The 23,918-nt window shown below is 41.2% G+C and overlaps 8 protein-coding genes across 8 annotated transcripts in view; 3 read left to right on the top strand and 5 right to left on the bottom strand.

The window, feature by feature from the left end:
* Positions 1-436: 436 nt before the first annotated feature.
* On the bottom strand, positions 437-1,539 carry PADG_07794 (CAMK protein kinase; the record flags this gene model as incomplete). The annotated part of the gene is made up of 4 exons (XM_010764740.1): positions 437-939; positions 982-1,070; positions 1,121-1,419; positions 1,474-1,539. The coding sequence occupies 4 exons, from the start codon at positions 1,537-1,539 to the stop codon at positions 437-439; spliced, it is 957 nt and encodes a 318-aa protein (XP_010763042.1).
* Positions 1,540-2,562: 1,023 nt separating this feature from the next.
* On the bottom strand, positions 2,563-3,333 carry PADG_07793 (uncharacterized protein; the record flags this gene model as incomplete). Its single annotated transcript, XM_010764739.1, has 4 exons — positions 2,563-2,763; positions 2,858-2,918; positions 3,076-3,218; positions 3,295-3,333. 4 exons carry the CDS (start codon positions 3,331-3,333, stop codon positions 2,563-2,565), a joined length of 444 nt encoding a protein of 147 aa, XP_010763041.1.
* A 4,577-nt stretch (positions 3,334-7,910) lies between these two features.
* Positions 7,911-9,723, top strand: PADG_07791 (uncharacterized protein; the record flags this gene model as incomplete). The annotated part of the gene is made up of 2 exons (XM_010764738.1): positions 7,911-8,178; positions 8,516-9,723. 2 exons carry the CDS (start codon positions 7,911-7,913, stop codon positions 9,721-9,723), a joined length of 1,476 nt encoding a protein of 491 aa, XP_010763040.1.
* An 862-nt stretch (positions 9,724-10,585) lies between these two features.
* PADG_07790 (60S ribosomal protein L29) lies at positions 10,586-11,112 on the bottom strand (the record flags this gene model as incomplete). The annotated part of the gene is made up of 3 exons (XM_010764737.1): positions 10,586-10,621; positions 10,714-10,816; positions 10,973-11,112. 3 exons carry the CDS (start codon positions 11,110-11,112, stop codon positions 10,586-10,588), a joined length of 279 nt encoding a protein of 92 aa, XP_010763039.1.
* Positions 11,113-11,806: 694 nt separating this feature from the next.
* PADG_07789 (ATP synthase subunit delta, mitochondrial) lies at positions 11,807-12,754 on the top strand (the record flags this gene model as incomplete). The annotated part of the gene is made up of 6 exons (XM_010764851.1): positions 11,807-11,938; positions 12,033-12,055; positions 12,167-12,297; positions 12,397-12,485; positions 12,562-12,651; positions 12,722-12,754. 6 exons carry the CDS (start codon positions 11,807-11,809, stop codon positions 12,752-12,754), a joined length of 498 nt encoding a protein of 165 aa, XP_010763153.1.
* A 1,430-nt stretch (positions 12,755-14,184) lies between these two features.
* Positions 14,185-16,507, bottom strand: PADG_07788 (uncharacterized protein; the record flags this gene model as incomplete). The annotated part of the gene is made up of 3 exons (XM_010764736.1): positions 14,185-15,840; positions 15,896-16,260; positions 16,357-16,507. 3 exons carry the CDS (start codon positions 16,505-16,507, stop codon positions 14,185-14,187), a joined length of 2,172 nt encoding a protein of 723 aa, XP_010763038.1.
* A 4,289-nt stretch (positions 16,508-20,796) lies between these two features.
* On the top strand, positions 20,797-22,041 carry PADG_07787 (uncharacterized protein; the record flags this gene model as incomplete). The annotated part of the gene is made up of 4 exons (XM_010764735.1): positions 20,797-20,837; positions 20,902-20,949; positions 21,046-21,484; positions 21,583-22,041. 4 exons carry the CDS (start codon positions 20,797-20,799, stop codon positions 22,039-22,041), a joined length of 987 nt encoding a protein of 328 aa, XP_010763037.1.
* Positions 22,042-23,390: 1,349 nt separating this feature from the next.
* PADG_07786 (uncharacterized protein) overlaps positions 23,391-23,918 on the bottom strand; it is a gene marked incomplete at both ends in the record, with an annotated part of 3,048 nt that continues 2,520 nt past the window's right edge. Inside the window, 2 exons of the mRNA XM_010764734.1 lie at positions 23,391-23,517; positions 23,618-23,815. Of these exons, the coding sequence (XP_010763036.1) occupies positions 23,391-23,517; positions 23,618-23,815 (325 nt within the window). The remainder of the gene's footprint in view (positions 23,518-23,617; positions 23,816-23,918) is intronic.

Genomic DNA, 23,918 nt, shown 5'->3' with positions numbered 1-23,918 from the left:
TTTTTTCGAACATCCTTTCCTCGGCTTCATCACTTCCGCGTAGGATTCAGCCTCTAATTATTTTGGAATACTGTTACTTACAATCTTTCTCAGCATGTGTACCGTTGTCGTTTCCACAAAAATTTATGAATGTGGTGATAGAGTCATAGAAGATGTCAAATTGACTCCCTGCTCTGATCCTGGCACTCCCTCCTGTCCTGGACGTAAGGAAATCATTTTGAGTTCAAACAGAGTGAAAGGAAAATGTGGGAGATATGGCTGCATTAATCCTTAGGTAAGAACTGCCACAGTCTTGCCTTTGGCTATGTTAGTTAACTAACTAAGGGTATCTTTTTGGCAACAAATGCACGCCTCACAATTTTTCACAACTTCAGAGAAATCATGAATGGGGTGATAGATGATGTTTGGATTTCTGTTGCATTATTTCAAATAGTGATTAGGACTCAACACTCTCATGCTTCTCAGTCTGTAATGAAATTTCTTTGAATATGATGCTCTGATCATGAACAATTGTATCTACTTCTCTGTACTGTTCCTTCCAGCAATCTTGTATAATGTCTCCACCAATTAGTCCTTCAACTGGGGGAAACACACCCAAGGAGAAGAGTTCATCCACTCTTTCTCCATAAATCAATTTCTCCTTCAATGATCTGAATGGCCCTGCGGTCCTGTAAGGCCAGTGACCAGTCATAATTGTATAGAGCACTGATCCAAGGCTGAATATATCTGTTGCTTTCACTGACACCCAAGGTTTCTGTGGATTGAAAAAGCCAGAATCTGGGAGATGTCCACCATCTATGACACCACTAGTTGAGCCTCCAAAATCACTAAGGAATAGATTGAGAATATCATCAGAATTCCTGTGCAGCAAATAGTTTTCAGGGCGTAGATCAGAGTGAATGACACCCTTCTGGTGAATGTATTGTATAGCTTCTGCAGCTTGAGAGCATCATTGAAGACGCAAGATTGGACTAATCAGACCACTGTGGTGGTCAAGGTATGTTTGCAAATTTCCAGCATTGGCCTCCACAAAAAGTAAGCCTCGAGGGCTTTCAGAGAGGCCAAGGAACCTGAGCATACATTAATGCTGAACAGGAAATAAAATTTCGAGTATTCATACCTTATTATTCTAGAGTGGTCCCCTAAGATCCCAAGAATTTGCACTTCAACATTGAAACTATGTTTGATATGTTTGACTGAATCATGGAATTCTGCAGTTGGAGAATGCCACCATGAATAGCGAGGCGATTTGAGAACAACCCCAGGTTTGATCCGTGTAATGATGGAGGTTGAGCCATGATCCAGAACTTCTTTGACAAGAGGGTCATAGGCTACCAGTTCTGAGCTTCCATCCCATGCAACTGAACTATTTTCTTCAATGTGTGTTTGCGAATCTTTCAATGGAGTTGATTTGACATGCTAGACAATAAAAGCTTAGCAAAAGACATACTATAGTTTGGTGTTGTATCTTACTTGCTGTATCTCCTTTTCTATTTCTTGTGCACTGCTCAACCTCAACTCCTGGCTCGGCCAACCCATCGAGCCTAAATTGGAAAGGACGAACAATTCTCCTTGAAAATGCAGAGATAAAATGCCATAGAGTAGACCATGTCGGCCAGCGAAGGGGGTGGTTGAAGGTTAGCAGGATGATGCCGAGATGTTTTAAGGCTTTCCAAAGATTCCCATGGCCAAATTAGACTACCGGGTAATTGTAATTCCGACTCAATGTTCATCAATGCTAAAACAATCGATACGATTAACCATTCAAGCATCTTCAACTCTCCCGTTCTTTTCTGAAATGCTACCCACTTTTATTCTTGCTTCTCCTCTCAGCAATGACCACAGCTACCTCTTTATCCATGACATCCATGGTGTGATGGCGTTGGCTACGGTGTTGGCTACGGCGCTGGCTACTGCGCTATGACGGCGAATGGCTACTAGGACCGGAGCTGCCTAGCAACGGCATGGCAACTGCTAGTTGGAAAAGGGGTATATATAAACAGAGGCTTCCCTGAGCCTCTGTCTGTAGCGCATCTTAGTATTTTGTTGAAATAGCTTATCCAGCTGGCAAATCAAATATCTGTTTATCTGCGCCTAAATTGAAGCTGTAACATCTCATATGATTATGATGCAGAGGAATAGATCTCTCTCATTCATGAATATTATTCATTGAACTGAAGATTCTGCTTCAATTGAGACCAGCTTTCAATTGTCTTATTGAGAATTCATGTGTGCGATTTGGCTGTGTAGTCAAGAGAATAGACTTGAGAAAGCAACATCATACAACCTTGACAGCTACTCACATGCTTGAAAATTGCTGAGTTTCATAAGCGTTAATGACTAGAAGAAGTCTTCCTTCCTGATTGAAAGCTTGATCTTTTGATTTGATGGGCAGCCCAAAGACAGCATGGAAGCGCGTCAGCATCAGGCGCGTGATCAACAGCGAGAGGCGCCCTGGTTTCATCCGATTGTACGCTGTTGGGGGCTTTTCGAGAGTGAGCGGGATTGATGTCACTGGAGTGCGAGCGCGAATCCTTCCAACTCTTCTATGCTATCAATGAGTTACTTGGTCCACCCTCCTGCCAAATTAGAAGACGTAGGTGGAAGACCTAGGCGTGAGCCTAAAACCTCGCCCATGCCTGTTCGCTGAAATCTGGAGTGGGATTCTTTTTCCACACCGTCATCAGGAAATGGATGGTGGTTTACCTGGCGAAGATGAGCTCTTTCATCTTGAGTATTTCGCAAGTTGATGCTCATCGTATCCTGTGGTAATAACTGTTGGACTGAAGCTTCACTAAGGGGAACCCGCAACCTTCCTCAATCTCCACCCAAGTCCTCAATTTTTATCATGACTGACCTTCCTGCTAGTCGAAACCATCAATTGTACACCGTCGCCGGTCGCGTAGTTGTCAAGTGTGCTAATGCTTTGGTTCGAGTTATTGTCTACTCTAGAGCAGATATCAAAGCACTGACAGGTCATCTTCCATCCACCCCGTAGCCTTGCAAGATTTGAATGTTCCTCCTGACACAATAGGTGTCTTGGATTTTGTCAGCAATTGGTTCATGATATCTCACAGGTGCCTTTCTTCCAATTTTGCAGTCATAAGAATAAGGCTATATTTGCATTCTTGCAGGACCTCACTGGTAACATTTTCAGGCAAGGTATCCAGATCAACTTGTCTGGGAGAGTTGTCACCGCGCTCAAGGTGGAGCTGAATCTGATTAATGCGGTTGGACAATCAGGGAACAACAGATTTGGAGACATTTTTCTGTGCTTGTGCAATCCTCCTTTACCTGCTGTAGTTCTAACACATCTGAGTTAGACTCTGGCATGGATTGTTCAATTATACGCTCAAGTTTTCTATCAATGCTTTCAAGATGAGCCTCAAGATCAGGCTTCACGTTCTTTATGAGGTCTTTTTATCTTTCGAAGGTCTCAGCATTGACAGCAGATCTGTGACTGACCCAGTTATTAGTCAAACAGCTGTGTGCTATGCACAGGATACTAGAGACTTACAGAATTGCATCAGTGAGGGCAATACTTATGGTCAACTTGTATCCAGCCAGTGTTTGTGTGAAACAGTTGATGTCATCACCCGTGTACCTTTACTTGGCCCAGTCTCAAAAGCTTGTCCGACCACCACCAGACCGCGATGAACATTTCATAATTTCCTCTTTAAAATCTCTGCAGGCATTTTCCGCAGTGTAGTAAGGGAAATTTAGAGCAGAGAGGCCTACATTAGCATTGACTGTGTCCGTGAGCGGGGCTAGAACCTCACCCAATGCCTCAAGCTCCGCGAGAAAGCCGTGTACAGATTTCAGATGAGACTGAAAACTCTTGATAGTCTCATAAAGTGTGATGCTAGATTTAAAGGGCAAAAGTAGTCAAAAGTCAGTAGTCCGGAAGTGAGGCTTATAGGTTCTGCCATCTTGTCCATTCCCATGATAAATTCTCAGAGAGAGTGGTGATGGATGGGAAGTCGAATTTTGTGCCCCAGAATTGCGATGTCAGACTGGGTTTAAGCGCCTGCTATGGCGAACTGGATTGGTCTTTATTGAAGTTCAGGCACTAAGCTGGGCTCCGCGATCATCAATTAACCAAAAATTAATACGCTGAGATTCATCATCTTGGCACTGAGCAAAAAGACCGCAAAAAATCCCCCCCCCCAAGAATATGTACGATTCCTTACACGGCTTGGCAGGTGGAGGTACGACACAGTATCATGAATAAAAACAAATGTTAGGTCTAGAAAGAAATGTGAAGGATAGATTGCCTGATTGATTATGAAGCGATCGCTAGCTACGCGGAAGTTATATACGGTGCGGATTACGTAAGAAGGCGGATAGGCCTGACAAGAAACTATTTATGATAACCTAGCATTAGCGGCTCATACCCGCAATGCTAAGATGAATTGTTCGAGCAAGCAGCGACAGCGATGCAAACCGAGATAATACTAAAATTAAAAATAAATAACTAGTTACTTAGTTATTTAATAAATACTAAGTTTATGCAATAAAATCTAATAATATTGATTAAAAAGTTGTAATAAGCTAAAATATAAAAAATAACTATATTTTAAGAAAATAGAAGAAAAAATAAAAATATATAATTTATATGAAATTAATATAAAAGAATATAAAGTTAAAAATAAGATAAGATAATTAAACTTTAAAAAATTAAAATTAAAGTTTGTATTTATCTGAAAAATTATGTTAATAATGTAGATTTAATAGTTAACTAACTAATCATGCCTCCGCGCACCCACACCTGATGTGGGTGCGCCACAGCGTAATGATAAAAACAGCGTAATGATAAAAATATGGATAATTAGAACTTCAAAAATTAATATCTCATCACCACGCTGCTAATCTATGATAATTAATTTATCTATATCATCTGTAGTAGCTGTATTATTCGCGAGATGTTCATATATATCATTAACCTCTTGTTGAGTTGGATCTGTGGCATTTTTCTTCAAAGCTCTCTCAACATATTTGACTCCCTTATAATGTTCTTTTTCTGCTTCCTCCTCTTTACATTGCGTGATCTTTCTATTTGAATCCCTGACAGTGAGTATACCTCCTACTTGAACCTGCTGATGTGTATTTTTAGTGCTGTGGTGTTTGATTGCAAGGTAGTAACTCTCAATCTCACTCTCTCTTATAGCATTGAGTTCCACCTGAACAAGACTGCCTTGGAAAATCTTGTTCAATCAATTGCTCAGATGAGGTGATTTGGAATCAAGTGTATCCTCCCATATCTTGCATTGCCTTCTTTGCCACTTGAATATGATGTTGTAGCTTCTCAATTGTCTTGAGTGAGAATAGCTGTAATGAAGCAGTATCTGAACAGCTTGATTGCAGTGAAAAGAAGTCTTCTCCATATATTTGCAACTCAGGGTAGTCAGGGACCTTTGAATCTAGCTTAAGCAGTATAGATTGCAGGTTGAATGGGACAATGCCACAATCCGCGAAGCCAGCCTGAATAGTAGAAGGTTGAAAAGTCTTTTTGCAGACATCAACTAGATTCTGTAGAAATTGGTGTTTTTCATACTGCTCATATCCATATCACACAGCTTGATTAACTGCCTTTGAATGGTAGTGCTTATACTGCTGAAAAGGCACACTGTCTAGAGATTGCAGTATATGAGTTGAATGTGAAGGAAATTCATATAGAATAATCTTGTGGAGATCACAGTATTGTAGAAATTCTTTAGTGAGATAAAATTCATGATTGTCAAGAAGCAGCAATTGATGACTATCTTGCTGATGTTTTTTAGAGGCCTCATTAAAGTGCTGAATCCATGCAAAGCCAATCTCATCATTGGTATAGTCAGTATCTGATGTTGCAATTGTATATCCACCTGGTAGGTTACTTTGTGTATACCAATCTTCAAGTTGGGTTTTGGATTTCATGATGATGAAGGGATCCAATACCTCATCATCTGCTGAAATATACTCAATCACAGTGATCAATTCTTGAGAATATGGTGAAGTTATAACTGAATTAAAGTCTTTAAAAGTAGTAATAACTCATTTTCCACATCCTTGACCCTCTTGAAAGCCAATCTTATTGAAGTTGTAGATATTGCAGGTTTGAAATATGTACTTTTGAAGTAAGATTTTCAAATAGTCAAATCACATCTTGATGTAGCTAATATCCTCAACAGCAATTCTTTTCAGATCCATTGCCTTCTGCTTAACCCTTTTATACTTATTCAAGCTTTGTATATATTGATAGGTCCACATCTTGCTGACCATGGGTGGGAAGATTGAAGGATCAGTATGATGGTGTTTGAGAATGAGATTCATGTTATCTTGAATCTGCTCTGTGGTCAGCAGGCAATTATTTCTATTCATATGAGCTATCCACTCTTTTAACACATCCTCCTAGCTCTTGCTAAGCTTCTTGTTCAGTGCAGTCTTTGCATTGTGTGTTTTTCTTTCATTGATTCTTACTTGAAGACATTGATAAGGAATGTTGAATTTGCACATCAGAGGTAGGTTTTTCTGTTTTCAATTGTCATTATAGACTTCAATGGCACTCTGAATACATTTTTCAAGATCATCTATCTTATTGATCATGGTGGTGGTGATATATTAATATTTGAAGATTGATTAATGAAGAAGTTGATATTTTTATCATTACACTGTTTTTATCATTACACTGTGGTGCACCCACATCAGATGTGGGTGCACAGAGGCACAATTATTAATTAATTAATATTTTATTTTAAAATTAAATAAAAAATTTTAAATTTTTATATAATAACTTTAAAATAAAATATTTATTTAATAATAATATTAATATATTTTAATAATTTATAATTTAAAATATAAAATAAAGATATATTATTTAATTTTTTTATTAATAATTTTTTATTTTTTATTTAAAATATTAAATATATAGATAAGTTTAATTTTAAAATTTTTTTATTATTTTAATTTAATTTAATTTATTATTTATATTAAATTTTAACTATTTGAATTAAAATATTTTAATTTAAAATAAATTACTTTTTTAAAAAAATTATTTTTATATTTAAATTAATTATGGTTTTAATATATAAAATAGTAACTATTAAGCTTTATATATTATATATTTATCTCATAAACTCAGTTTTTTTATTATAAGAATAGATATAAATGAAAACAATTAATCATGTTCTCAACAAATGCTAATAAGTGAGTAATTCTTGTTTATTCAGATCTAAAATTCAATAAACTAGCATATTCTCTTTAGTCTTAGTCAATTTGTGTGATATGGCATGTAAATTCATCAGTAAAGACTGGTCATTGAGCTTAAATGCAACAGAAGAGAGTGACACATCAAATAAATATGCAACTTACATATGAACTATGAATATTTCTTGGTTTTTAAAAAAGCAGGGATAACGAAGTTCAAGTCTTCCCTCTATTTGTAAGAGTTTCTTGCATTTTTCTTGCAAATTGATGGGATAAATGCGTGTTGAGTTGGATGTGTTCAAAAGTCAGAAGATAGTTTTGGAATTGCCGGATTTAATGTGCCCCCTCAGCTGGGATTTACATTAAATATTGTGAAAAGTTCCCTTTCAAACCCCTTCTTCCACTCCATGTCTTTTACACTGAAGTCCCATGAATCTGTACATAGAACAACCAATTTTTGATTCCGTAATATTACGACAGTGAAGTCGATATTGACGTCAGAATTCATAGGGATTAAACTCACCTCCCCAACTTGTATCCAATAGTTGGGGTATGATTCCACTTTAAAATTACCGGTTGGGATTTCCCCTCTGAATGCCTCCTATTTAGGTCAGCAACGTCAGGATCTAAACTCTCACTCTACTCAAGGTTCTTTTCACCAGAATATAAAGGGGAGGCAAGTATATGTAATTGAGAGAGTGCTTTATGTCGAGTATAAATTTTAAATGCCTCCAATTCCATCTTCATCCTCATTGTCGCCTCGCATCCTAGTGGCGCGTTTTCTCAGGTCCAATAACTACTCGCAAACGTTGGCAGCATTTATCGAGGAAGCAGGCCTACCAGCTGAGGCGGGGTCTTTGGTTTCTGAGTCTGAAAACGAAAATTGGACTATTGAGAAAATAATGGAGGAAAAGAGAGTTTTTGATAAGACTTTGGAACTAGAAAGGTTCGGCAGTGCAGACGCGGCGCTGGAGGAGAGGTGGAGGTCTCCTGGTGAGTGAATCTACGTTTGGAGAAAATTGGATATTTTGGGATGCTTCATCATTACTATAAGCCCCTTTTTGCCTCTGGATGAATATGTTTGCTTTGGGGTTCTTTTAAGGATTCTATCTCTTGATCTGGAGCCTGTTAAATATATCGAACTTGTATTTTGGACGCTGGAATTTCGAAACAGCCTTGATGTAGCAGAGATAAAATTGCCTTTCATTCATGATGATGTTGCTTTTGTCTCCTTTTTCAAGTTCGAGTGTTTCTTTTCGCTTGCGACTTGCTTGTTCCTGTCTTGTTCATATTGTTTATATCCCGATACCTACTAAAATCAACGTCCCAGCACCATCGATACCAATACCTATTGAAACTCCAAGTGAAGCAAATATCCTTTCGGCCTCTGTTCAACCTTGTATAAAAATATCTGAAGATGGCCACCCAGAGGTCTCATCGGGAATCATATACACAGGGGCGGACAGGCGCCTGAGCCTCATTGATATTGGCCCTTGTTACCACGTCGCTTTGACATATGAAAATGTAGCAGATTCCCCGATTCTAAGCTGCGTTTCTCTATATGATGGAGCGTACAGAGCCATGACGACGATGTCTGGACTACTAATACTATTCCAAGGGCCAAGACCGAAAATCTTGGACTCGAGAAAGGACCATACCAAGTATGCCGTGAGCGTGGTCAGCTTTCAGGAAGAACCGCCAGAAGTGCAAACGACATGGTTAGCAACAGCAGGCTGGGACTCGAGAGTATATATCTACCGCATCACTGCACCGGACATAGGTGCACAACCCTCGATTGGGGAGCCGCTGGCAGTTATCAAAACGGCCACGATACCAGAATGCATTCTTTTCATCCGTAATCGGGATACAGGAGACTTGGTCCTTCTAGCTTCGCGACGTGACTCTACAAATCTATATTACTACCTTGTTGAATCGCCCCTTACAAGATTGGAGAAACGGGACAGTAGCCATTCAAAGCTGTATGAATGCCCGCTTCTCGGCAAGCAGAACCTGGCACCACATTCGAACGCCTGGATTGCGTTTTCCCCAGCATGCTTTGCTATTAGCCCGCGGGACCCGGGCCTCCTTGCCGTCGCAACTTCTTCCCAGCCGCATATGAAACTAATAATGGTCCGGCTCCTCATACCATCAACTGCATCCGAAGCGGTTCGGGCACGTGCGGAGACGCAAGCCTCGCAGGCACTAGCAGAGCTAACTATCCAAAATCGAGAGGATTCTGCAATCGTCGTCCAGGTCAACACAATGGCTCCACAGACAGCGTATTCGATTCCACAGGTGGTATGGAGACCAGATGGGTCTGGGGTCTGGGTGAATGGAGATGACGGGATGATTAGAGGCATTGAAGCCAAGACAGGGAGACTTATTACAAAATTAGAGGGCGGGCATGAGCCTGGGTCTAAGGTCAGGAGTCTATGGGCGGGTTGGGTAAGTGAGCATGAAGGAGAGGCTGGAGTTGGGGAATTGGTGTTGAGCGGGGGATTTGACAAAAGGTTGATTGTTTGGAAGGTTGGGTCGTGATTAATCAGGGAGATGAAATCCGTATCGAGTAGAGTCTGAATGAAATCAAATTTCCTCGAGAGTAGAGAGACCATTGTTGATATTTAATACTAACTTGAATCACAGCGCAGAGACTAGCCGCTGTGATTGTATGAATACTAAAAATATAAACAGCAAAAAGAACGCAAATACAAAAGACTCTAATCCAATAGCCATAACACCATAGAATATGTATGTAGCCATCTGTCCATGCACCTTCACACCATGGGGAACAAGGAAAGAGGTGTTTGGTAATTAGACGGCAGAATATTTCAATATCGGCACGAATAGATAATAATCCTTCAGCAATTGGACATGGGGGAAAAATAACCACTGCTGTACACACATATGCCTGTTGTGCCCCAGTACGGTAGCACGAGAAATCGCAAATATAACTATTCAGAAGGGGCGTTGACTGAGGGGATAGGAAGTAGGATATAATCGCAGTAGTTCCCACACACACCCTCTTTCACGAAACAAAAAGACAAAAAAAAAAGGAAGCCAGGTATGGAACAGGACATTAAACGACGTTAAAATTTTTGATCCCGTGACATTATGAACGGATCTACCTATTGTCAAATTGAGAGAGGGCTGTCCCTAATCGTCAAACCCTCATATGCCGCCTGGGATGAGGCAAGCCACCTCCATTCGCGTAGATATCTGTACTTCCCAACAGGAGATAAGTAGTGGACCCAGAAAAGAGAATTCCGCAGAAAGGCTTTCAAAGCTTTTTCATGATTTTTTCCCGATTCGCAGCCAGATTTGCAAGGATCTATAGACATGACAATAGGATATGGAAACTGGACCGTAACCCGGGGAACAAAAAAAAATAAAAGGGAACGGATTATGCAGATTCTCTCTTTCCCTCTTTAACCTCCTTCTGTAATGAATTGTCAGTTTCATGGTGCGCTTTTCATATCTCCCAACGAATTCGACATTTCAATGAGAATATGAACAAAGACAAACACATACCAGCGCCTTCATAGTGCCGTGAAGAGCATGTCTGTGGTTCCTTCGGAACTTAGGATCTGTGCCCTTGAGGGAGGGGTATCTGTGAGTCTTTGGCTTTTTGATCCTGTGGGATTAAAAGAGGTCCAATATCAGTACATGTCCGGTCAGATAGTGTAGAAGTAGAATGGTTTGGAGTGCTCCATGAGTCGAATTTTGTCCAAGTGTGAGGGCAAAATCGGGCATAGCAGGTTCCAAGTTGGAAAACAAGGTATTCACATACCCGTTTCGGTGGGCTTTTGCGTTCCGGTTGTGCTGCGAGCTGTTCTTTGACTCTTGAGAGTTGAAAATTATCAGCGAAACCGGGCTCAGGAACTGACAGGCACGGGCCGCCTTTCCAGTCATAAACAAGACAGGGGACATATCAGGAGGGCTACATACTGGCCATTTTTTGACGGGATTGTCACAACAGAAGAGCTGTTGGTGTCGAAGCGGCGGAGGTGACTTGAGGTTGAACTGCCAGACGACGAAGATGCGCTCGCGTAGGGTTTGTGTGTGGGATCTCGCTTAGTCACGTGGGATGATTTTATCAAGGGCAAAGTCCCAGTGTCTCGGCTTCAAACAATTGTACAACATCGACGACTACAACAGGATCCATATTTGATATCAATTCGACGATTACACCATTCCTGTGGATGATGTAGATGCATGCGAGACTTCTCTTTGGGTCATTATTGTATGTCTATGTTCACTCAATCTGTAGCTTGACAGTAAAAACCAATGCTTTGATGTTTCTGTCAATCCCCCTTGCAGGAGTAACTATATCGTGAGATTTGGATGCAGCAAACGCGTTGTTATTTTGTCATTCTTGTAACTGAATTATCTCAGTAACTATGTGACACTCAAGAGAACCATTCATACATATGTATCTTCTTTCAGAATTCCATCCGTTTACTGATCCTCTTCCGTCACGAGATACCCATGATCACGTGTCATCTTATCTAGATCCGTACTAGCCTCCTGTTGCCGAACTCCCAACTCGACAATCTCCAACTTGCTGTCCTGCTTCAAGTCTCGCCTCTCCACCTGCCACGCCTCTCCATCCGCCAATTGCACCATGAACTCTCTTAGAATCGCTCGGGCTGCTCTCCGGGCAAGGCCTGCCGCTATCAGGGCCCCCCTCCAGCGGAGAGCATATGCCGATGCTGTGGCCGACAAAATAAAACTCTCCCTTGTTCTCCCACATGAGGTACGTATATTCCCCGGCCCGCAATCAACATTATCTTAATTGCATAGATTGCGATTCATCCTTGGGCCTGCTACTGACTCTCGCCGGTGTGCAGAGCATCTACAAATCGACAGACGTGTATGTTTCCCCCCGCGGCTCCCGCTCGAGAGCTGACTCCTACACCACAAAATCATCACTCGCGAATATCAAAATAAACTAACCATGCGATGTTATCCGGAAAACCAACAGCATCCAAGTCAACATCCCTGCCGAATCTGGCGGGATGGGTATTCTTGCAAACCACGTCCCATCCATCGAACAACTGAAGCCCGGCCTCGTTGAGATCATCGAGGAATCCGGAGGAACCAAGCAATTCTTCCGTATGTCATCATCAAACCATTGAGCGGTTGGCAAGCTTTTAGGAAGGCAAAATTCTCAGTATTACGTCTCTAATACACCTATTTTCTCTGTTCTACTAGTGTCTGGTGGCTTCGCTATCGTCCAGCCCAACTCCCAGCTCAGCATCAATGCCGTCGAAGGTTACACCCTTGATCAATTCAGCGCAGAGGTGAGGTGCAATTAGCTTACCTGTATCCCGAGCCGCTCTAGCAGTTAAGAAGTACTAATGAAATATTATTTGCCAGGCTGTGAAATCACAGATTGCTGAAGCACAGAGAATCGCCAGCGGCAGTGGTAGCGAGCAAGATATCGCTGAGGCGAAGATTGAGCTGGAGGTATGGACATGATGGCATATATTTCGTCATTCGCCGCTACTGAATTGTTGCTGACTAGTTGTTGTTATAGGTGCTGGAGAGCCTGCAGGCTGCTCTGAAATAAATTCGTTTTATGTACATATTCAACCTGATCCTTCACCCACCATGTCAGATCACCGCCATATTTTTCAATGCTTATGTGTAGAATTATATCAGCCATTTGCTCTTTTAGAACATTTCAAAACTTAACTTTTCTATATGCCTCATAATTTATCATTAATTCTTTCTGGTATGATGATTATTTTAAATATCTTTCTTTTTTATAATAGTTTTACAGCAGTAAGTGTTGAAATGCAATATTTCACTGAGAAAAGTATAGATTACTTATGTCTATAAGATCTCTGACTTTTCTGTCTATGCCTCTCTTCAATACTCATGGGCATGAATCAGTCAGTCTAGAGCAGTTGCTTACACTCTCTCATCTTCCTCATTATATTCTCCCCTTTGCTCTATTTGGCAAAGTGGTCTGTCTTCAAAAATGGAAAAGCATCAAGTCAAAATGTATCTTATATCAGCCTCTTCATCATATCTAAAGCAATTATCTCAGATAAAATTGAATTCAACAACAATAATGCATAAAGAGCTGATAATTCTACATAGAAAATCAATAAAGCACAGAAAATGCAGAAACAAAATCAAAGTAAATATAATAAAATAAACTAGAAGAAAATAAAATCAACAAGTGATGATTAGTGCTAACCTTCTATGCAGTTCATAAGTTGATAATATGATGTGAGAAGTTAAAAAGAAAACAACTGAAGCAGAATATATAGTTGAAGGTGATATAGAATATCATGAAGATGAATTGTCAAAAAAGTTCTATCAAACTTTAAATGAAAGAAAAAAAGATAAGTAAATGAAAAAGTAACAGCAGCAGCAGCAGCAGAAGTAGTAGTAGTAGTAGTAGTAGTAGTAGAAGAAAATGACCAACATCCATTGAGAATGTAAAAGTCAACAAGAGAGTGAGATATGAAATTTTGAGATAAGAAGATGAAGAAAAGAGAAAGAACATAATATTCTGCTCAATAGATATACAGCAATCTTCTCAGCAGAGATATTAAATTTGAAAGAATCAAGATGAGAGAAGAGAGTAGAAAAGTTGTTCTTTTTCCTGCCTTTGTTCAAAACAGTAGAGAATCAAAAAATCTTGAACATATATAGAGAAAAACAATACATGACATGATGTTTGATAGGTTTAGCATGCACTGCATTTATTGCAACAAGAAGAGTTCAGAACATTACAATAAAATCAGAGCATAATCAGCAGTAAATATAAACATTGAATGCTGGAGGAAAAGATTTGTACAATACTGTACATACAAGAAAGTCATCAGTCATGAGAAGTAGATCTAAACACATTGCAATACAAAAAATCAAACATGAGACATGAGACATGAAGCAATGATATAAGATGAACATGAAAACAAAATGATGGATAAAACAAGATACCATCTCAAAAAGAGGAAAGGGAAAAAAAAACCTCAGAAAAACCCCTCAAGTAAATTCAACATTGTGCCTCCCCTGCCTCGACACCGTCCTCCTCTCCGCCCTCCTCCGCTCCCTCTTACTAGCATGACTGCTCATATCAGTACTACCAGGCGGGGGTGAATTAATGTAACTAGACGCCGCAGCGGGGATAGGTAAGGGAGGCGGCAATGGACCAGAAAGCACGCTCTGCGGTGCAAGGGGCGGATACATTTGCGTCGGTGTTGGAGGCAGTCCATCATCCGGAGCCATGGTTGGCGGTGGGACAGTCGCTGCACCAACACCAGCATCCATACCCGCCGTCGCCGCAGAAGCCAACTCCTCCTGCTGCCTGCGTTCTTGCTCCTCGACACGTCGCCAATGGTCATCCCCACCCTCATGCCCCGACAGCTCACTGACACTCCCATGTCGCCGTCGACTAGTTTGACCGGGATCTTTCCTCTTCGCCCTTCTTGACGCAGCAGCTTCCCCGGGGGTCAGACGACGCAGAGTCACTCGACGTCCCTGATCGTTGTGGAATTTGACGTTAATGGAGACGGGTTCGGAGTCGACGGAGTGCTCGCGACCGCCACCGCTGCGGCGGCGACGGCTGGAGTTGGCTGTTACTGCAGCTGCCGCACCTGTGGGGCGTCTTCCGCACATTGAAGTGGCAGTGTCGGGTCCTGGGGTGGTTTGGTGGCTGGGTGGGATGGGACGGATATCGTCCGGTGGTGGCGCGACGTGCGGATCTGTGCTTTCTGTCATCTCTGTGCTAAATGAACCTCTCCGCCCTGTTCTGCGGGGTGGCTGGCCATCTCCCGTATATCTCCGGTGATTCACGCTCTGTCTTGCCCTTCGCTCATTTTCAATATCCTGCCGTCGCAGTTCGTGGACACGGTCCTGTTCTCTTCTCTCCCTGCTCTTGAATAGTCCTCTCAATGCAGCAAATGCACCAGCGCCGAAAAGAGCGTTCCTGGCTCCATGGTGCGATTCGCTGCCATACATGTACCCGCTGTCCGTGTATTCCGGGCTTGGCAGGCGGCCAGGAGGTCTGTCGTATGGCCGTGGATGGCTGGGTGGTGGTCTTCCTTCCTCTGTGTGGATTAAAGAATCATCGTACAGGCTGTCATGGTGTCCATGACCATGGCCATGGCCGTGTCCATCAGCAGGTTCATATCTTCCCGACTCTGTATCACTCTCTCGGTCACGGCGTTTGTCAAAATATCTTTTTGCCAACCCCGCAGCTCCTGCCAAAGCCCCTATTTGGACAAATCGTTTCCCCCATCCTCTCCCCCGGTTATCATGTTTTTCGTCTTCATGGTGTGGCCGAGGCGTTACGTCTGATTCATCTACAGATGTTCCGCTCCCGGATTGCCTTCTCATTCGCCTTCCTAGCATGGCAAGGCCTACTCCGGCAGCCCCAGCAGTCGCAAGACGGCCTAAGTTGTTGTGACCATGTCCATCTTCAACGACTTCCGGGCCTGACATGTAACTTCCCCGGCTGTCATAGTCTGCACCCATTCGGCGTTCATGGAGGTAGGTGAGGACGAAATAAATTACAACGAGAGTAAATATAGCGAGGGCATAGAGAACAAAAAGTGCCAATGGCGATCCGTAAAGAGTTAGTCCAAGGGGGATTTGGACAATCCCAAGTAAAGCCAGGCCTCGACCCAACCATTTATGGAACTGATTCTCGTCAGCAATTATGACCTGAGTTTGAATGCTACAGTCGCAAACTTACCATGAGCTTTAATGGAATATGGTATAACCGCTTGTTCTTTGTGCGCTTATGAACAAACCAACCCCAGAACGTCTGCACAATGATCATAACATATATAGCCAACCCAATGCCATGATGTGGATTTGTCAAACTCCTTCTGGGCCCAACAGCGAACCAGCCCAGGGCGAAAACGACTGTTGATAAAAACAACGAAAGAATATGAAGCCATATATGATATCTCAGGGCCCAGTAAGGCGATGGAGAATAGAATCTGGCCATCAATATGGCGGTGGGAATGAGGCAGAGGAATGTTATAGCAGCTAGCACGCCGTGTGCTCGAATTAATGAATGGTAACCGGCCATTTCTCGAAATCTGTTCCCCATGCCTATATCAGTTTGTGTTAGCTACAGCTTTGCCGCATTTTTTCATATTAGCCATGCCACGGGATAAGAAAGAGAAGGAAAATCCTATGTCTACTAACCATTATACCTCATAGCCTCAAAGTTCAAGCCCATCAAATTGGGTAAAAGGAAGGTATTCCGCTGGGAGTCCCATGTTCCATCCCCAACGTTTAAGATATTTGACGAGTAGGTACTGGATCCTGGCGGGGCCAGTTGCGGAGAAGGAGACATGTTCCGGCCTCAATTGACGGTCCGTTGCCCGTCCAGGCCAGGTGATTAAACTGTACCGCACTTCCCCCGCCTTGTTGTACTAGGCTGCAGCTCCCAACCCCCCTTGAGTGCAATACCGTCGGAGCCCAGCTGAGGAGACCTATACAAGATCCCTCGCCCCGAGGAATGTACCATAAGCCAGAACCAAAGTTAATCAAGCGATCGTTCTTTCAAGGGCAGACCAGTAGTTGGGACCGGTACGGAGTCTGATAAACGGATACTGAGTAACTAGGAATATGATCTGTAACTGCTTTTGCCCAGGCGCATGCAAATTGGGAGATAGATGCTGTGGAAATTGGGCAGACGTTGGCGAGCGTTAAAACGGGAGGAAATATATAATGGTCGAGTAAGAGAGTGGAATGCACTGTTCAGCACAGAGTCTATGGATAGATAGACTAATCGTACACCGTGGATATATAGCATTCGTGGAGGGAGGGGGGGGGGGGGGGGGGGGTTGGTTATCAGATCCTGTACAGTATACAGCGTAACAAAGCGAAGCAAGACAAAAGGGTGAAGTTATTGGAGATGTTGTTGTTATGATGGGTTTGAGGTGGAGATTGCGGACGGGGATAAGGTTGAGGTCACGCCAGGCAAATTTTACGAGGGGAGATACATCACATACTGTGTGCGTTGCTTAGGAAGGTACGTATTCGTCCTTGCTGGCGGGTAACAGAGCTGGGCGTAAACGGTTTGCCGTTTCTGGCTTAGCACTGCCAACTCATAACCAGGACAACCGTATGGTAATTACAGTACTATAACCGTTATATAACAGAAGAGCTGAGTCAGCAGGGCCGGATCACCTAACGGATCATCACCTAACGGATCAACCTTTTATCCAAATCATTCATGCTCATTAAAAAATTCAGCATGCCAACTCACTATAAGGGCTTCTAATCAGGAAGCCAGGCTTTTATTAGTCATTAAAGTATATAAAGCTCAGCAAATTTCAACTATTAGAGCTGCTGCTAAGTTATATAACATTCTCTATTCCTCTCTGGCCTATAAACTACACAGTCAAATCATGTACGTAAAATCCTAATTAAAAAAAAATAAAAACTGACCTCTACAGAAGAAGATTTTCTAGTTCAATGAATAATCTCCATGGATGAGAGAGAACAGCCTCTGAATCATAACTGTATGAGAAATGGCTAATCTACTACTTATGAAGTATAGATTTAGTACTTCTACTATCATAAAAAAAATATTAGAATTAATAGATTTATACAAAGACATTCTGAACTAAAGACAAAGCTTTCATACAAATATAACTATCAGTGAGCTCAGTGTGAGGATTCAAATATTCTACATAAATAATTTACTTTGATAGATTGTACACTAAAGAAGTATGAGATGAAGCTGAAGAATATTAACAACTTTAATGAGATTTACTTTATGATGAGGATTACCTCAATAGCCAGAGAGATCACTAGAGCTAAGAAAGATAATAAGTCATCTCTCACACAGCCAGGGAATAGTGAAGGAATGTCAGCTAACTATATATAATGCTGCTATATTAGTAAAGAAAAATATAGAGCTGAGAGCTATCAATATCAGACAGAAGTGAAAAAGAGAGAAATTATATTTTTATATAGCTAAAGAAGAAATTCTAATAGCTTAAAATACATTAGCTAGAACTACTAGACCTTAGAAGTCTAATCAACATATAGAGAACAGATTGAAGATTTGAATCCAGGAATAAGAAAGCAAAAACTCTCAATTTATAGCAAGTGTAATATCTCTGAACATAATATTTAACAATGTCAATAGATCTAAATGTCTATCTTATATAATTTCTATATATAATTTCTTGTAGTTATTACTTAATTTAAATTATATTATATAAAATAATAATCTATTAGATGGTTTGATTTGTTAATTAGTAATAGTTAATTAATATAATTAATCATCTACTGAACTATATCATTTATCAGATTATCTATATTCTTCTATTAAAAAAAAATTTCAAAATAAGCAATAATTATAAGAAATTCTATATAGAAATTATATAAAATAGATACTTAGATTTGTTGATACTATCTAATATTATATTCAGATATATTATATTTGCTGCAGATTGAATATCTTTGCTTTCTAGTTTCTGAGTTCAAATCTTCAAATTTCTTTCTTCATATGTTAATCAGACTTCTAAGGTCTAGCAGTTCTAGTTAATGTGTCTTGAGCTGTTAGAATTTCTTTCTTAGCTATATAAAAATATAATTTCTCTTTTTTTTTACTTTTTTTTAACATTGATAGCTCTCAGCTCTGTGTTTTTCTTTACTAATGTAATAGCACTATGCATAGCCAGCTAATATTCCTTCACTAGTTAATCAAGAGCTTGGTTGATAAGACTAGAAAGAACCTTCATATGATGTTTAATCATGCTGCTTTATAGCTTCAACTGAGTCACATTGCAAAATATCTTAGAAGTTCAGAAAAGCTAAGATTTATATACTAATTCTGAGGAAGAAGGTATATGAAATTGAGTATGTAGTTATATAAGAATCTTATTTAAATTGTATAGCACTAAACTTATAGCTTTGAATTTATTTCCTATAGTAGTGTTCTTCATGACCATCTGCCTAGCTGCTAGGTAGCTAACTAGAAATTCCTCTTTATCAGTATGATTGATCTATAGTTATATGTTTTACTCCATCTTTTTGCTATATACTTTTTTCAATGGTAAAAAACAGCTCATATCTAGTAGCTGCAGTAGATAGGAGGAGTGAAAAGGTATATAGAATGCTATGATACCATAGTTCAGACAAAACTTATCAAATTTGACTGTGGCAAAACTATCATATCCATTAAAAATCAATAGTCTTTTTTTGTCAATTGTATAAGTCTTAGTAGATCTATTTAATATCTTTTATAGTTATATTAAACCAAGCTCATCTGTGATCTAACCCTTCTCATTGACATCAATTGTGTAGTTCTTTGGCAGTTGCTCATATCATGAGAATTGATGATGCTTGCTTTTTAATATAATCATCAGAGGTAGAGCTCAGTCTGTAGTATTGACTGCTTCAATCACAGTTGCTCATTCACTAATTTCTAACTGTACAAAAGATGACTTATTATCTTTCTTAGCTCTAGTGACCACTCTGGCTATTGAAATAATTCTTATCATAAAGTCAATCTCGTCAAAGTTATAAATATCTCCTGGCATAATTTCATACTTCTTTATTGTACAATCTACTAAGGTAAATTATTCACATAGAATCTTTGAATCCTCACACTGAGCTCATTGATAGTCATATTTATATGAGAACTTTGTCTTTAGTTTAGAATGCCATTGTATATATCTATTGACTTAACATTCTTCTACAATAGTAGAAGCACTGGATTCACACCCTTCAAGTATTAGATTGGCCATTTCTCATACAGTCTCAATTCAAGGAGGCTGTCCTCTCTCATCCATGAAGATTATCCATTCAACTAGAAACTCTTCTTCTGTAGAGGTCAGTTTTTGATTGTTTAATTATGTGTGGTTTAACCGTGTAATCTATAGGCCAGGGAGGAATAGGGAACATTATATAACTTAGAAGCAGCTCTAATGGTTGTAATTTACTGAGCTTAATAAGCTTTAATGGCTAATAAAAGCCTGGCTTCCTGATTAGAAGCCATTCTAGTAAGGGTGGTTGACATACTGAATCTTTTTTAATGAGCATGAATGATTTGAATTGAATGGAAGTGATCCGGTAGATGATATGATCCGGTAGACTACATAACTACCCTTTTTCCATGACGTCACTGTTGGATATACGATATCACGCGTTCCTTGAGGGGCTGAATCAGAATGAAAAGAAGCCTGACAAATAAATAAGACCCCTCTCATGTGGCGGAGTAAAATATGGACCAGCTAGATACATACATATATGTTCCTTTAACCGTTGGGCTTCTTTGTAGATTCCGCGAGGGCAGCAAATTGGTTGATGCAAACAAACCATGCAAACAACCAACAGCTTGCTCCAAACGATACTCCAACGCCGAAGGTCGTCTCTCCACATCAACCAGTAAAATAAATAAATTGGGCCGTATACCATTTCTACGGCTCACCATGTAGTTAGTGGTCGCCGTCTTCACCTGACCTATCTCTGGGGTCCCTTCTGATCCAATGTTTCGTTCGTCATGCGGATGGCGCCCCCCTTCAATCCAAGCCAAACAGACTCGCAGGCCTCCCCTTTTTTACATCTTTCTCCAACCCCTTTCTGACTGAACCTCCCCCGTAGCCGCTACAACGAAAGAACACCATGGTAATGCAGGGCGAAGTATTCGTCAGGGCGCTATCACGGTAGGTGGCTATTTCCCCTTCCCCTTACCAAACCCAAGAGCCCAAAAGAAGTTGCTAATATGAGAACTGGGTATACCCCCATCGACCTTTGCAGCCTACTCGGCTGGATCTAGTATGCCATTCATCCCCCATTCTATCCCCTTCAAAACCACTATCCCTATTCCCAAAAGACCCCTCTCCTAACCAACTCCCTCTCCAACCCTCACAGCACAATCTGCTGGTCCGCCTCCTTCTACCCCCAACCAATCCTAAACTACCGCCGCCGCTCGACCCACGGGCTCGCCATCGACTTCCCAGCCACAAACGCCCTTGGCTTCATCTCCTACCTAATCTACACAGCAACTTTCCTCTACTCCCCACTGATCCGCCGCCAATATGCCTCCCGCTACCCCATCGCCCCGGAACCCACCGTGCGTCTCAACGACCTGGCCTTCGCTGCGCATGCCGTCGTACTTAGCTCGCTGGTCTTCAGCCAGTTTTTCCCGGCGATATGGGGATTTAGGGTATCGAAGTTTCAGAAGATAAGCAAGCCTATTGTTGGGGTGTTTTGGGGCTGTACTCTGGCTGTGTCAATATTGTTGGTTGTTGTTGCGGCGCGGGGGACCGGAAGTAGTCTCGATGCGAAGGATTGGGCGTGGATAGACGTGGTACGTTTCCGCTTCCCTCCCCCCCCCCCCACCAATAAACATGACTTCCCCTTTAGAATTCCAGATTATTATAACTAACACTCCACCCACCCAAAAAGTGCTACGCTCTCTCCTACATAAAACTCATCATAACTATAATAAAATACATTCCGCAAGCCTGGGTAAACTACAAACGCAAATCAACAGTCGGCTGGAGCATCTCAGCCATCCTCCTCGATTTTTCCGGCGGCGTACTTTCTATCTCACAGCTGCTCATTGACTCTGCGCAAGGCGGTGATTGGAGCGGCGTCACCGGTAACCCGATCAAGCTGTTGCTGGGTAATGTAAGCATATTCTTCGATGTCATTTTTATACTGCAGCATTATGTCATTTACAGGGCAACGAAGGTGGGAGAGATGGCTGGGATTGGAGTTGCGGTTGGGAATGGCAGTGCGCATGCGACTGCGAAGGGAGATGAGGATGACGATGGTGTGTTTAAGCCTCTGTTGGGAGATAGGGGCGGCAGCGCACAGAGGGGTGGAGATGGTAGGCCGTTGCCAAGAATAGCCCTACCATGAGCCCAAGTCGGGTGAAGGCTCGAGTTTCGCATCTTCGTTCAATGCCAGCCTATTGACTTGGTCTAGCTTTTCTGGAATTCGCCCTGAACATACCATTTCCTTAGACATTTATCATCATTTCGGATAACAATACATCGAGAGGCCCCCATCCTTTCATATGAACACGTTCTGTTATTTGTATTCACCTTTATGAGATCCCTTTTTTTAGGATGACACAGATACCCGTCCATTTGTCTTTTCCGGGTTTTGTTTGAATGATAGAATACAGGTAGATATCTGCTTCTCCCTATCCTAAAGCTTAGGGGGAAGCCTTTGTAATATCAGCAATGACAACAGCATGTGCCCCCTCCCTCTCCTGCGCGTCATACAAGCGTTCGTAAAAGCCAGCAGTACATTCAAAAATCCATCAATGAAATTTGATCGATAACATCATGTAAATAGCGTATATAATATTCAATAAAGAACAGAAGATTAAGAACTAAATGATTCAAGACAAAAGATAACAAACATCAATTACAATAACAAGAGCAAGAGGGGGAATCAAATCGAATCAATCATAACGATGTTCCATCAAATCATATCGTCTCTAATCTTTTAAGCGAGGGCACTCGGTCAAGGAAAGGGGGGAAAAAAAAGAAAAAGAAAAAAAGAAAGAAAGAAAGAGAAGAAAAAAAGAAAGAAAGAAAGAGAAGAAAAAAAGAAAGAAAGAAAGAGAAGGAAAAAAGAAAGAAAGAAAAAAGGAAGAAAAATGTTCATCACATAAAAGGGGGGGGAATGGTTAACCGCAATAACAAATGAATAAAATATGTAAACCATTTAACGTATGTACCGCGAATTTGCAAAGAACGCGAAATGAAAAATAAAAATCAATAACCCCGTATTTGCGCCCCTCCTGCCTGCCCGCCATATATGTAATGTAAGATCAAGTTAAAAGTACTCCCGCTGTGACTAAAAATTAAATATAGGTATGAAACGAACGCGAGGGGGGGGGGGGAAGGAGGAGAAAGGTAGTTGTGTATACGGATGTCAAGAAGGTAAAGAAAAGAAAGCGCCATACCAGGCCAGAGGTCATCTCTAGAGGGGGGACTAGCAAGCAGAGAAGTTCGAATTTCGTTCTTTCGAAAGAAAAAAATGAAACATGCGCTGGACGAATGCGCTGGACGATACTTTCTCTGCCGTGATAGAAACCGTACCATGAAAAAATTCAAAGGAAAAAAGTATATAAACAGGACGTTAAAAAAGATATAACAATAAGGGAATCGTTACAAATAACATGCAAAAATATCGCGTGCTGCGTGCGTTGCATGATCGGAAAATGCGCTTGAGACGAGGGAAAGATGATAATTATGCTACTGCTGATGCTGAAGTCCATTTCGTCGTCGTCTGCCTCTCATACCGCCCTCCGGTCGCTGGGCAAGAACTCGTCTCAATTCAGGGTCTTCACGGTTCCTATCAATATGGTGGACTCGAACATGTCTATGGTGCAATTTAGATTAGAATGGGGTTGCTTTGCATTGCGATTTCTTACATATAAACCAACATGAAACGATGAGGTTTTAGTTAGGTTTGGATTTACCTCTGTAAGTTATCTGGGCGCGGGTAAGTATGCTGTTGGTCCGGGCAGAATGGGCATACATAACCTGGCGAGTCATGGACAAGGCCGTGTCGTTTCATTTCGTTTTTGCGCTTGAAGCCCTTTCCGCCTTCGGAGCGCGGACAGCCCTTTACAGGACAGTAATATGGGCGATTTTGGGAGTGGACGTTTGCGTGAGAGCTATGTCGAGATTGTTAGATAACGAAATATCCCATCCAAATTTCCCCCTCAAAACACTATCTAGAAATTGACGTACTTGAGAAGATATTGTGTTTGGAACGGG

The sequence above is a fragment of the Paracoccidioides brasiliensis genome, assembly GCF_000150735.1.
Source record: "Paracoccidioides brasiliensis Pb18 unplaced genomic scaffold supercont2.12, whole genome shotgun sequence".
Lineage (NCBI taxonomy): Eukaryota > Fungi > Ascomycota > Eurotiomycetes > Onygenales > Ajellomycetaceae > Paracoccidioides > Paracoccidioides brasiliensis.
The sequence above is the reverse complement of the archived record's forward strand: the minus strand, read 5'-3'. Positions and strand labels throughout refer to the sequence as shown.